At 49.3% G+C, this 14,365-nt stretch overlaps 1 protein-coding gene across 4 annotated transcripts in view; it reads left to right on the top strand.

Annotated features, from left to right (window-relative positions):
- Positions 1-3,861, top strand: part of VPS13D (vacuolar protein sorting 13 homolog D) — a 225,281-nt gene extending 221,420 nt beyond the window's left edge. For all 4 annotated transcript variants that reach the window (XM_074377398.1, XM_074377399.1, XM_074377396.1 and 1 more), the window contains one exon: positions 940-3,861. In XM_074377398.1, the coding sequence (XP_074233499.1) occupies positions 940-1,071 (132 nt within the window). In that variant the 3' untranslated portion in view covers positions 1,072-3,861. The remainder of the gene's footprint in view (positions 1-939) is intronic.
- Positions 3,862-14,365: the final 10,504 nt, after the last annotated feature.

Genomic DNA, 14,365 nt, shown 5'->3' with positions numbered 1-14,365 from the left:
AGGAGTTTTGGCGGGAACAGGTGACTTGCTCAAGGCTGTATGGTCAAGGAAGGGGCTGGAGTTCAAAGCCACGTGCCGTGCGACCCCAGAGCAGGTCAGAGGGACTGCTGACTCGGCAGAAGTGGGTGTGAGGAAACCCCGACTCCAGCCGTAGTCTAACTTGGTATTTTTTCATGAAACCCAGGGGTTAGTGTTGCTCATGTTCACCTGGTTCGTGAGGATTTCCAAGCCCACATCTGAGAGTGATGGGCCTGCTTGTCTGTGAGTCTTTCTACCGATCAGAAACAGCAACCAGACCGCTGGGCCTCTCTCCCTTGACCTTCTCCCTGCCCAGGAATGCGTTTGGGTTTGGTTTGGCTTGTGCAGCCTCCCCTGGGGTCATCGGCTTACGTGAGGGCTGTAGACTAATCGAGTTAACACCCGAAAGTCTGAGTATTTCCACAAGTTCCTTTCCGAGGTGGGGAGCCTGCCCAGCGGCACTCCCGCCCTTTCAAGGCGAGTGAGTGCTCTTGATAAGAAAGGCCTCAAGGCGTTTGTGTGATCCTTCCTCCCACTTTGACCCTTGCCAGACCTTAGACTGAATCCCCAGAGCACCGTCTTTGTTTTTGCTGTTTGTCTCGCCTCAGCTGATGTCGCCCCCTTGGAGCTGAAGCCCGTTCTCAGTTACAAGGAGTCCTAAAGCCAGGTGATTGTGGGTTGGCTGCAGTCACCTGGGGAGTAAGTTTAAAGGTACAGATTCCAGGGATCCACGCCAGACCTCGAATCGGCACAACTAGGAGTAGGGCCTGGGAGTCCCGTTTCTTAAAAGTGCATCTGTACGGTCTGGTCCACAGCCAGGCTGGGAGCTGCCGCCTGGATGAACATCAGCGGCCCGTGTCCTGGGATTCTGTTTGGTTCCGCACCTTGGGGGCAGGTTCCTCATTCTGTTCTGCTCTTCAGGTCCACGTGAAATCAGAGGTCCTCGCCGTCAAGTTATCACAAGAGATAAACTATGCAAAGAGCCTTTACTATGAACAGCAACTTATGTTAAGACTCAGTGAAAACCAAGACCAGTTGGAGCTGGACTCCTGAGAACCCCCAGCTGCTGGAGAGATGCTCCCTGACGCAGACCCCGAACCAATCTGGAGGAGAGGCCCGAGGGCTTGGCCTAAATTAGAGGAAACCGGAAGGTCTGGAGGATGATATCAAGGAATGAGGGAAAGGAAATACTGATGAGGGAGCACAGGTGGAATCATATTCATTTGTGGGGCAGGGGTTACTTTAGATTATGGGGAGGTAATTTTTAAAAGGTATTGGGTGAATAACGTTAAAAAAAAGTGTACTGAGATTAATCTAATTTTTAGATTGCCCTGTATTTTGTTAACATGTATATATGTACAACTGTGTGTTTGTAAATATATAGGAGCGTTGCTGAGCAGGGCCTGTGATGTGTGTAAAGGTATGTTAACTGTAAAGTAATACAAAACTATATTGGATCTTCTATTGCACTAAATCTACACGTCTAATTCAGGGTACTATCTGTCAAAAAAGGGATGTTTGAAAGTTGCAGAATGTTACGTCCTAATTTTGGAAAGGAGAGTGTTCCTAGGCAGGTGGACTGAGGCGAGATCCCAGGTACGTCAGCAGTGGTGCCGTTGAGCCCTGCGTTTGTCCAGGCTGGAGCAGCGCACAGAGGCTTCCAGAACCAGAGCCGGCCCTTAGAGAGGTCCAGAGCAGTGGCTCAGACGTATCTTTCATTTCTCACCCCCATTTTCAAGATCGCTCTTAGAGTGTCACAGATTATTTTCTGTCTGTCTATCTAGCTTTCACCTGCCCAGTCTTTCCAGACTTGGAGGTAAAACTCTGAGGTGTGTCCTGTTAATCTCATGCACACACACCAGCATTGTATGTTTTTCTGGGGTTATCATCACAGACGTCAGTTTGAAACATTTGTAGACTCTGGTAATTTAGAAGTGAAAAAAAAAAAAAAGAATCCCATAGAAGAACTGTTTAACAAATCAAAAATCCACAAATTTATCCAAAATCCACGGTAAGAACGTTCTCCCTCCTGAGCAGTGGCAAAGGAGAAGCTCCCAGGACTTTCTCCTTTTTAATAAAGCCACCGGCAGACACCCAGCTCCACGGCCCTGAGGACACAGTGATAGTAACACCGGCACGAGAAGGGAGAGAGTCTTAGAAAAGGGAATGAAATCTGAGTATTAAAAAGCGGTTTTTGTAAGTTTTTCATGGAACCAAGATTCGGCCAAAACATCTCTTGTCCTTGGTTTTAAATTCCAGCCAGTAGCAAGGCCTGGAGTGAACGCCCTCTCCTCTCTGGGTCTTGTTTTGTTGTTTCTCTTCTCTGTAAGGAAGAACCAAGCTCGGGGAGGGTGGGGGGAGCCTCACTCTAGAATGAATGACTAGCCTTGTGATTTTTAAATTCTTATTCGATAAAGCTAATCAGTTTCTACAACCACGTCACACACAGCTGAGATCTGAAAGGACTCAGTGGGTCAGTGCACATGTGGAAGGTCGTGGTGTTTCTAACTCATAACCCAAATCCTTCCAAGACACAAATGAAGCTAATCTGCCTTTCTCTCCTGCTCCACGTGTGTCCACACGTGTGCAAAGGAGCAGGAAGGGAGCTTTAACACAAGTGCTTAGTGCTTTGGCTAAACAGTGTTTTCAAGGAGCATCTTGAACTCCAGAGTTTATGTCTGGTCTCCACTGAACTCTGAGTTCATGGATTGCAAGATTGAAACCTGGGCTTCAAAGGGTTGGGATGGATTTCTGGTGGGTCATCTTGCTGCCAGGTGCTGCCTCCCTGCCTCCTCCTCGTCGTCCTCACCAGCCCCCCGCCCTGCACCCCACAAGTTTGGCTCGTGGTTTTTGTCATCAGTAGCCCACTGCCTGAGATCATGATCTCCTAAAGATGGGACTCTCAGAAGGGTTGAATGCATCAGTGAGCCTTCCGTCACTTTCCGGAATGAAGTCACGTGGAATTGCCGTTGTGGACGGAGGAGCAGGGTGTGACTATAGAAGTCTGCCCTCGACCCAGCAGCACCGGCATCTCTGCAGCTCTGCCCGTGGGAGGTGGGCAGGGGACCGCGCTGTGGACAGTGCTCCAGCCAGGCGTTCAGGTGCCCGCCTCCGGCTCCTGAGGTTGATCCGCTCTCGAAGTGGTTGCTCATCTCCCGATGGCACAACCCCTCTCTGACACTTGCGCCTTAGAAGAGGCAGATGGTAATATGGGATCCAAAGACCCGTGGGGTGGGGTTGGGGGTGGGGACCAGCTAGGAGCTTCTCTGGCCCCCTCTGTGCTAGCAGCCCTCGTGCCGCGCCTGGTGATACGGTTTCAGGGGCTTTGGACATGGCTTTCTGGTTTGCCAGGAAAAAAGCCAAAGCTCTGGAGGAAGCAGGCCCGGCCCTAGCTCCTCGGAGGCCTCGTTTCCTTTTCGGTTGGTGTTTAGCCGGTGAGGCTTGAGACTCTGTGACGATCATTTCTTCCGATTTTCTTGCTGCCTCAAGTACACAGTTCCTCTCTGAGGAAACTAAAACAAATTGAACAAGGAGAAGCTGGGCGAGCAGAAAGCAAGCCATCTCGATCCCCTGGCCCAGCATAGCTGGCCCTGTCGCTGCCTCGCCGCACATCGGGGACCCGCCTCGGTGTGCAGACGGTTCCTGGGCCACCCTGTTTTTAGGCATCCTTTGTGCCTCAAAATACCACAGTAGCTGCTTGATAAAATTCTGAAAATGAAATGTCTGGGTCTCCACTCCGTTTACACTGCTCCCACCGCTGATCTGTTGAGACTCCTGAATCTGTTTCTCATATCAGAGTCGTTATTTTTCTTCCTGTGGAATAAAATGCTCTGTTGACTTCCAGACATGTTGTTTCCTTCTGGTTTCTTGCTGTTCCATAGATTCTAGAACCACCGCCAATGACAGATGCCAGACGTATTACCTCATTCGCAGTCGCACGCCGCCGTCCCCCTCACGCCAGGGAGGCGCCCCTGCCAGCCCTGCACCCGGGGCCCGGCTGCCCTTCCCGCGCATCCGCCAGGGCCAGGCTTTGTGCTGCTGCGCTCACCCCGCCGCTCTGAGGTGACCGGCCCAGGCCCTGGCCAGAGGGCCCACCTGGCAGGTTGTCACTTCTAAGAAGGGGACTTCAGGAGCAGCAGGTTTGGCAGTCACTTTGGACACATTAAGTTCAAGGTGCCTATTTGATATCACTGGACAGGCCAAGCAGGCAGGCGGGCCTTCGAGTCTGGAGTCCCAGAGATGAGTCCTGACCAAAGATGCAAGCCTGAGAGTCAGCCACAAGTGACAGCTGGAGCCTGCGTGAAATCCCCACAGCAGTGAGTGGGGGCAGCAAAGAAAAGAGGTCCCAGATCCGAGTCCTGGAGGTCCCCGAAGCTTAAGAGTTGAGGCAGACAGAGAGGAACAGCAAAGGAGACAAAGTGGCACCATCCAGAGACGGCTGTGACACCAGGAGGACGTGGGTCCTGGACGCCGGGTCCAGAAAGGTTTCTGAGAGGAGGGAGAGTAACTCTCAGATGCCGCTGGTGAGTGGGGTGTGGATCAGCAGTTACATTGTTAGATTCATAACATCAAGGTCCCTGGAGAACTTTCTAAGAGCAGTTTTGGGGTGCTGAGCGTAAAGGCTGGATTGAAGTAGATTCAAGAGAAAAATGGAGAGAAGTTGGAAAAATGAATGTGGACAACTCTCTGCAGTAACCTGGCCGTAAACGGAAGGAAGGAAGCGATGAGCGCTCCGAGAGAGGCGGCGTGATAATACTGCTGGCCAAGAAGGTGGGCGGATGTGGTGGAAGCTGCAGGAGATTCTCTGTGTCTTCTGTTTTCCCAGGGAGCTCAGCAGAGAGGGAGTCCAGGGCAGGAGGGGATGGAGATTTGGAGAGAAGGGAGAAGGCATAAGACAGTCATTTAGCATAATAGGGAAGTGAACAGACCAGAGGGGGACAGGATGTCTGCCAGGCAACACGTGGGCCCATTTGAGGTTGGTGATCATGAACTTAAAGCGAGACCAGGCGTCCGGTGGTCGTTTTCTCCAGCCAGATTCAGCTGCACGGTTCACCGTGGAATAGGCCGAGAATTAGATTTAATCAGGAAATGCTCCCCCTGCCCCATTCAAATACTCCATCCACCATTGCCCATTTGCCCCCAACAAGTGCTAGTCAGAACAAAGTGTCAAACAGGAATCCAACCGCTTAGAAAAGGGAGGGGCTGCATCTTCCAAACCGAAGCGCAGCATCTGAAGATCGTGCCTCTTGTGAGTGGGCGAGGCCCGCGAGGTGAGGCGTACACCCCTAAATGAGGGCACAGCTAGAATATTTCCGGGGCCCCTGGGACAGGGGGACATGTCTGAGGACAAGCCATCCCAGCACTGCAGGATGTGAATCTGACCATCTTTTCGTTCGTTTGGAGGAGTTTAAGTCAGGAGCAGCTGCTGAATTACAGCGAAGGCCCTTCCGGCATCCGCTGTTATAACCATACTGTTCCCTCTCCTTTAACACGTTGATCACCCCCTGTGGATCGGGTGCCCCTGAGGAAACACAACTGGTACCCAGATTTGGGTGCCCTGGTGACCAAGGCGTTAATGTTTTTAAAGTGTAATCCGTTGTGTTGATAGATTTCCCCGTTAGCACCACCCCTCGGTCCCTGGAGAAAACCCTATTTGCTCATCATCTGTTAATTACTCTTTTGCTACATTTCCTAGTTCTCAGTGTTTTGAGTCTTTGCACCTTTAATAGTGAGAGGGGTCTCTAATTTTCCCTTTTCATAGTATCTAAATCAAATTTTAGAATTAAAATTACGCTGCCTTCATACAATGGATTGGGGAACTTTCCACCATTTGCTGTGGCTTGCAGTACTTAAATTACATTAGAATTTCCTGCACTAGTTTTTAAAAGTTAGATGAAAGTAGGCTGCAAACGCATCGGGTTCTAGAATCCTTTTCTGTGTTTCCCTTTAACCATCTCCCTGCCTCGTCCTCTGCTAACTGAACTAGCTAGTCACGTCTCCCTGCGCGTCACAGGTCGGTTTCGGTAGCATATTTAGTTTTTCAAAATCCTCCAGTTCTCTTAGGTTTCTAAAATTCGTTGCTACACATCTGCATGTATTCTCTTAAAGATTATTTTAATACCTCCTGTATCTGGTTATTTCTCCTTCCTCATTCCTAATCTTGCATAGTTTTACTTTTCTTTTTTTTCCATAACTAAGTTTTTGAGGAAGTTATTGTTCTTTTCAAAGGAACAGTTTGGGGTTTGTTTCTCTTTGCTCCTGGTTTTTATTATTCGGTTGACTACACCTTTAATCTTTTGTTCCCCCTACCTGGCTTGTTCTATCTTTACTGTTCTTTTCTTGCTTTCTAAGAAAAGTATTTATGTTTTTGGTGTTTTGGGGTTTTTTTTTTTCCACCTTTCCTCTTGAATAATGATGACATTTTAGGGTTATTTTTTTCCTAAATACAGCGTTGTCCCATAGATTCTGGTATTAAGTATTCTTTAATTGCCTCTTGTGCAGTCTTTACTTTTGATTTCTTCTTTCATCTAAGAGCTACCTAGGAATCTGTTTGTAATTTCTAAATATTAAGAAACACTTATCCTCCCTAAATTAGCTATTTTGAATTTTATTGGATTATAATCAGCAAATGTAACCTGAAGTTTGTCTACATTTAAAAAAAAAGTCTGTTGTGGTTTTCTTTTTGTCCAAGTACTTGATTAGTTTTTATAAATGTTCCATGAGCTTATGAAACAAAAATGTATTCCCTTTCAGGCACATAAAGAAAGATGGATAGGTGGGTAGGTAGAAAGATGGACAGACGGACAGACAGACAGACTCATAGATAGAAGCTTATAGACTGTGTTAATCCAATCCTGTATGAGTTTACTTATTTTCTGTGAGAGAGCCCTGACCTGCATCTTCAAGTGGCCAGAGCAGCGATTTCTCCGTCCTCCGGAGCATCAGTAAGTGCTTAAAGTAAACGAAGTGAGGACAGAGGAGAGAGAAGAAAACACAGCGCCGTAATTAAGCGGCCTCCAGGTAATCCAGTTGGAACTTTAGAAGGACTTGGTGCTGGAGCAATGGCCCCACAGAGCTGCGCCCCTTCGCCCGCCCACTTCGTGCTCCTAAGACGAGCCAGGCCGTGTTCTCCCACAGTCCTCACCCAGGCAGCACGCCCAGTGTCAACAGTGCCCGGGGGGTCGTGAAACTTCACACCTCATGCTTATTCTGGTCCAACTCAAAAGCACAAAAAAGTCACGGGTGCGTCTTACTTTGGAGGAAATGTGCGGATCTAGACCAACTGGACGCTTGGAAACCCTGGACAAGGGAGCCCCAGGAAGAGTTGGGGAGAGGCCAGGGTGGAGGTGCTGACATGACTCCCAGGGCAGCTTTCGGGGTGGGGGGGGGCGGGGAGGCCTGCCTGTGGGGCATTTCTTCCTAAGGCACTTAACTTCAGGGGGACATGGAGACTTCTGGGGAGTTGGGCCACGCCTGCAGAAAGACAGCTCTCCACTCTGCTCCATGGTTTGTCCACAGAGACCCCCCCATCCCTGGGTGTTCCTAGAAAACACGGGTGACTCTGGTTCCAGAGTCATTAGGCCTCTGTCCCTCCGACAACAGGGAGGCGTAGCCAGCCTTGCCGTGAGCATCCCCGGGGGCCAGCCAGGCTCAGTACTGGGTGCCAAGGATGCGCAGTGAGTAGGGTGGCAACTGTCACTGCCCTCAATGGGCTACTGGACGTTCGGTGGGGCAGGAAAGCTTCACTGGGGAAGGGGCAGGTAGTCTATTCTAGAAGGGCTGAGAGGATGAGTGAGGCAAAGAGGGAGGGGCCGTGCACATGTGACACCCGGAGGCGAGGTGCCGCTCCGCAGACTGGGGACCAGAATCCCCAGACCGGCCGCAGTGCATGGAGGTGAGGCTGCAGAGCCAGGGCCGGGGCTGGTCGTGTCGGACTTTGCAAACTATGTAGGAAGAGTTTTAAGCCGAGAATTTCACTGTAAGATGGGCATCTCCACAAACATCTCTCTGGCTGCAAATTGGAGGAGGGGAAGAATGAGTGACGGGAGGAGGCTGCCGCAGTCGTCCAGGTAAGAAGTGATGGCAGCGTGGACCAGGGGCGGGCAGCGGCGATGCAGAGGCATGTAGACCGGGGTATGTTTTCACGGAAAGGTCGGTGAGACAGGAGGACTGGTCTAATGTAGAGGGGTTAGGGGAAAAGGCGCTGTTAAGGGCCGTTCCCAGGTTTCCGGCTTAAACAGCCGGGTGACCTGTGATGTGATTACATGATGGGAGAACACTGGAGGAAGAGCCGGGTGTGTATGGCTGGTGTCCATTTACTGACAGTTGCATATTTGTTGAAGGTCAGATGAATCAATGATTGTCTTAGGTTACGGGCACTCAGTTTGCGATGTCAGTGACCTGTTAAGCGGAGGTGGTAACTAGGCACTTCAGAACCGGACAAAGCGGCTTGCGGGCGTGCAGTGTTTGGCATGATGGGAGCCCATTCGATTCTAGTGAGAGGAGAAGGAGGCTGGACCAGGTTCTGGGACCACCAGCATTTAGTAGGTGCCTGTGGGAGTGCAAGCTGGTGGGGGAGACTGGAAAGAAAGACTTGTGGACACATGGGTGGGAAAGTAGACCATTTTCAAGAAAGAGGACGTAGTCAGCTGGGTTGGGTGATGCTGAAAAGTCAAGTAAGGTATACACGCTGGGTTCAGCAGCCTGGGGAACATTGCCTGTAAGAAAGTATTGTTAGGACTGTGGAAGCGGAGGCTGGAGGAGAGGGTGAGGTGTGGGTGGCCAGCCGAGTGGAGATAGTGGGTGTCCTTCCCTGTGACGGAGGGGCCGAGACTGTGCCCGTGACCGTAATACACTAAGGGTGGGAGTGGTTGCCTGGCTGCCTGCAGACAATTAAAAAAATCCATCAGGAAACTAGGACTAAAAACCAGTCTGCTTTTTATCACCGTGCACTTGGCAATTCTAAACAAGATCTGTGATAAAATTCTCCTCCACTTACAAATCTTTGGTGGGTTTAAATTCTGTTGAGTTTTAATAATACATATGTACGCTTCAAATTAGTACAGTTAATATTACTTATCCCTTAGCAAAGCTTATATTCCACGTGGAAGTTAATTCGTCCAGTGCCCGCCGCCGCCACGCACATGGAACTTCACACCTTCATTTGGAGATGAAGTTCTAAGGGTTTGGAATCGCTCGAGCCTACTTGGGGCACAGGACAAGTTTCCAGCCCCTGTGTGACGACCTATCCCTGCATTTAAATGATGTATTTGAGGTAAATGATAATAGACAGCGATTGTGAAAATGAAACAGTAGAACTGAATTGCTCCGTTTCTGTCATCTGGTGTAACCACTGGCAGTTTCTGCTGGTCCTTAAAATTTTAAACGGTGAGACAGACCGCAGACTATGAAGTGTAATATTTTTGTTTGGAAAGTGCAGATTTTAGTTCACCAGTGCAACATGAAGAAAATTGAGCATTAGATCAGTGGTACGATTTATTAGCTGCTCAAATTGTACCTTTTGCGGGTGTATTGATTTTATTAAAATTTACTTACTAGTTACGGGGCAATTATATAAATGCACATTTTTATATAGGCCTATAACCAAAGTGATCAAAATTGACACCATTAAGTAAATATATAAATATTATGTACATATAAAAAGATGAAGTAGTTGTGCCCTATTTTGTACTGTAATACTTACTTAATTTCTACTGGCATAATATGTATTTCAAAAGTTCAATAAATTTTTTTTCACTGCTGCATTTCTTTTTTTGTTACTACTATTTCATTCATGGTTGTTACTGAAGATGATTTTGTTACAGTGAGGAGGGAAGTGTTAAAAAAAAAGTGATCCTCTGCGTTTCAAGTACACTAGGTACACCGCTGGTCCAAGGGGAGGGTCCTCGGGGATGTTCAGGTCTGTGGTCTCTGAAAATGGCCTGGGAGTTGGGTCTGACAACCAGGGAAACCAGACAGCCAAGGCCCTTAATGCTGCTCGTAAGGGGAGTTCACAGAAGGACTGAAACATGGAGCACATCTCCAGTGCAGCCTGCGCTGGGGGAGGGAAAGGCAGATGAGAGAGGCAAGATCTAGAATGAAGGAACCCTGAACTTGAACTTTGCACTAGTTTCGAATGAACTGGTTTCCATCCTTTGCCCCACCATGCCCCACTCCACACTAATCCTGTCCACAGAGGCAACTACTTTCAACTCTTCTCGCCTTTCTTCTTATGTTTACCTCCATTTTTCCAAATGCCATGTTTCTACCATCTATTCTTGATTTCCTTCCATCAGAGGTGTTACCTACTGATCTCCTACTGTGCAAGATTAGGATTTGGCTCTTCTTACCCCACTGCCAGCCTCAGATACTCCAGTGAAAAAGAGAAAAAGGGACATCATTACAGAGCCTGTAGACATTTAAAGGATAACAAAGAGATTGTGCATAACTTTTTGCTTTTAAATCTGACAACTTAGATAAAATGGACACATTTCTTTCTTTTCTTTTTTCTTTTTTTTGGTGGGGGTAGGTAAGTAGGTTTATTTGTTTGATTTTTCAGTGGAGGTGCTGGGGATTGAACCCAGGGCCTCAGGCATGTGCTCTACCACTTGAGCTATACCCTCCCCCCAAAATGGACATATTTCTTGAAAAGCACAAATTGCCAACATTGACAGAGGTAACAGAAATCTGAGTAGCCTTATATCTATTAAAGAAACTAAATTTGTCATTAAAAACCTCCCCACAAAGAAAACTCCAGGCCCAGACGGCTTCACCTATGAATCCCATCAAACACTTAACGAAAAATTAGTATCAATCCTATACAAAGCCTTTCAGAAAATGGAGGAGAATTCATCCTATGAGGTTAGCAATACTCTGACACCAAAAATAAACAGGTTTTATAAGAAAAGAAAACTGAAAACCAATATCCTTCACGGACATAAATGCAAAATTTCTTAATTTTTTAGCAAATTAACACAGTGAATTTCACACAGAAACATACAAAGGGCCATAGAGCACACACAGAAACGTGCGATGTCACACTCTCAGGGAAACGCAAATAAAGCCGCAACGCAGTACCACTACACACCTGCAGAATAATTACATTTAAAAAGCATGGTGACAGCAAGTGTGGGCCAGGATGCGGGGCACAGGGAATTCTCATACATTGCCGGTGGGAATGTAAAATAGAGCAAGTAGTTAGGAAAACAGCTTCGCCATTTCCTCCAAGGGGTAAACACAAACTTACTATGTGACCCATCAGTTCTGCTCCTAGGTAGCTACTCAAGGGAAATGGAAACAAGTCTGTCAGCAGGTGAATGGATAAATAAACAAACTGGAGTGTACCAAGGAGGGGCCTCTATTCAGCAAGAGACATGAAGAAACTACTGCACGAAACCACAGGGATGAATCTTGACACCGTGCTGAGCATAAGGGTGATATCCAATCCAAGCTTTAGAAAGACAACTATGTCACTGATGGGGAGGATGGATGGAATGGGAGTGACCAGAGGGAGACGTTCTCCCTAGAGAGCTATAGAAATACTCCAGGCAAGAGAAGATAAGGAGGGATCAAACTAAAGAAACGGAGAGAAAAGAAGACACGGAAATAGAAGCCACCTACTACACTGATGGGGGTATGTGACTGGGAGGGCAGAGGACAAAGACAACAGCTGCTCTTAGACTAGACTGTGGACATTCGCCACTGTTGCCTGTCCAGAATCGGCTCTCCCTGGATTATATATAATCCAACCGCCAATCAGTGCAGTCCTATCCCTGGATACAGGGATGGGTTGGTTCTAGAATGGATACGTGGTCCAGTCAGGGAATCGAGGGACTTGGGCAGAAGTTACCAGGAAGAGATGCTTTCTTTCCATTGGACTTGAATCTGGAAGCCGTGAGTCTGGAGCTGCCAGGAACCAACATGGAAGAACAGCCTGCCCCAGGGGGAAGCAAAATGGAGAGAGGCCAGGTCTTGAGGACATCACTTGAGGCCCCAGGCTTTGCTTAAGTCTGTTCAAAGGTCCATTTACTCGTGGAAGTGACTTGTAACAGGAAGGGTCTTGGCAACACTACTGGAAGAGGGAGAACAGGGAAAGGATGGGCAGGGGGTGAGTTTCACTCTGGACACATTGAACAGGGGACCCTGTGGGACCACCAGTGAGCAGTGTTGGAAAGGCAGAGACTTGGCAGTCCCTCCTGTGGGGATGATAGTTTAAATATTCCTCGGAGTAAATGACGGCGCCCAGAGAGGGCGTGAAGCGAGGAGAGACGTGGGCTAAGGTCAGAACCTGGGGCGACCTGACGGAGGGACAGGGAGAGGAGGAGGAGCTGGGGAAGGTCAGTGAGGAGGTGAGGATGGCAGAGTGAATGTTCTGGAAGGAGAAGCCAGGCCATGGTGTCCAGCTCTGCTCTGAGGTCAGGTTGGCCAAGAGTGAAAAGAAGCCGCTGGATTTGGAAACTAGGCCGCTGCTGACCTGCGGCGCGGTGGGTGTTGACATAGGATCCAAAGGTGAAGCAGCGGGTGTAGCGCTCTTGTTAAAATTTGTCTGTAGGAGAGACGGTGTGAGGCTGTTTTTTTGTTTTGTTTTGTTTCCTTTTAGGTGCTTTAAAAACAGCAGGGAGGTGGGCGTGCTTGTGGACGGGAGAGGAGCAGCCAGGGGAAAGGAGGGCGGCGAAGGCGGGGTGGGGAGCCTGAGTGAGGGGGCGCGGAGGGAGAGGAAACGGAATCCTGGAGGCCTGGGCGGAAGGCCTGATGGCCAGGACGGGACCCTTGCTTCTGAGACGTGTCCAATGATGTCTTGATACATTAACCAAGATGTTTTATGTTCTCAGTTTCCTGTTTTGAGTTTTTTTCACTCCCAATCCAACCAGGCTACTGGAAGATGGAGAACAGGGGCAGGATGGACAGGGGGTGGGTTTCACCATGGACACATTGAACAGGGGACCCTGTGGAACCTCCAGTGAGCAGAGATGGAAAGGTAGCGATTTGGGAGTCCCTCCTGTGGGGATGATAGTTTAAATATACCTCTGAGTAATGACAGCGCCCAGAGAGGGCGTGAAGTGAGGAGAGACGTGGGCTCCGAGGCCTTGGTGCCTCCACAGGGGTGGGTGTCAGTCGGGGAAGCGGACCCTTGGGGGTTATTAGGGAGCCAGCTTGCGTTACAGGGATCAGACCCGACTTGCTGGTGGGAGGAGGCGGAGGGCTGAGGAGGGGACAGAGGTGGACATCTTTGGAAGGGCCGTGGCTCTTTGTGGCTGCCCTCCCTGGGTTTGCAGCAAAGGGTCTGGGTCAGTGCTGGTCTGCGAGGCCGGCCGTCAGGGCTGAGAGCAGCCTGTGGGACTGAAGCAAGAACTAACTGGACCCGAGCGGCTCCCCGATGTCTGTCTGTCACCACCTCAACCTAACGATAACCTTGAAGGCATAGTGGCTGCTGCTCACCTTTGCCTCCCGAATCTCATGCACCTTCCCTTCTGTGACTCTAACTTGGAACCACATCGGAGGGGGATTCTGAGACCCAGAGCTCCTGGTGTTACCGAGTAGACCAGTGCCATCCCTTAGAAACACAGTACAAGTCATATGCACAACCTAAAATTTCTAGGAGTCACATTTCGCAGAAAGGAAAAAGAAATTAAAAATTAATTATATGAAATTAGTGATATATTTAACCCAGATGTCTGAAATAGCATCATTTCATGTGTAATCAGTGCACACAATTATTTTTTCCCTGTTAACAGAGGCACTGGGGATTGAAGCCAGGACCTTGTGCACGCTGAGCACATGCTATCCCGCTGAGCTGTACCCGCCCACCCAGTATACACAGTAATGAGACATTTTGTAATATATTAAAAATAAGATATTCTTACTTTGCACTGCGTCTTCAAAACCTGGTGTGGATTGTACACCCAGCATCTCAGTTCAGACTGGGCACCGTTCCGTAGGCACGTGGAGCTGGCGGCTGCCACGTGGGACAGAACAGAAGTAGATGGAGGGCCACCCCATGCTGACTGTCACACAGAAATGCAAAGGCGCTGCTTTGGGACTGTCTGGACCCTGGGCCCTCAGGGAACACAGGCCTGGGACTTGATGCGAAGAGCGGGTTCCCGGACCCTGCCCCTGGCCCAGGCTGAGGAGCTGCCTTCAGCCTTCTTGGCCAGCACATCACCTGCTCCCTGTCCAGTCAGAGAGAAGCCAGCTGTGGCCCCAGCCGGCAACCCCACCTGACTCCTCCCTTGGACTTCGCCCTTGGGAACAGATAAGGATACTCACAAGCCCCTCAGGATGGAGGCTGCACTGTCCTGCGGCCGGGCGGCCGGAGGTGGTACCAAAGGGCGCAGCTGCCCACCCCTGT

The sequence above is a fragment of the Camelus bactrianus genome, chromosome 13 (assembly GCF_048773025.1).
Source record: "Camelus bactrianus isolate YW-2024 breed Bactrian camel chromosome 13, ASM4877302v1, whole genome shotgun sequence".
Taxonomy (NCBI): domain Eukaryota; kingdom Metazoa; phylum Chordata; class Mammalia; order Artiodactyla; family Camelidae; genus Camelus; species Camelus bactrianus.
The sequence above is the reverse complement of the archived record's forward strand: the minus strand, read 5'-3'. Positions and strand labels throughout refer to the sequence as shown.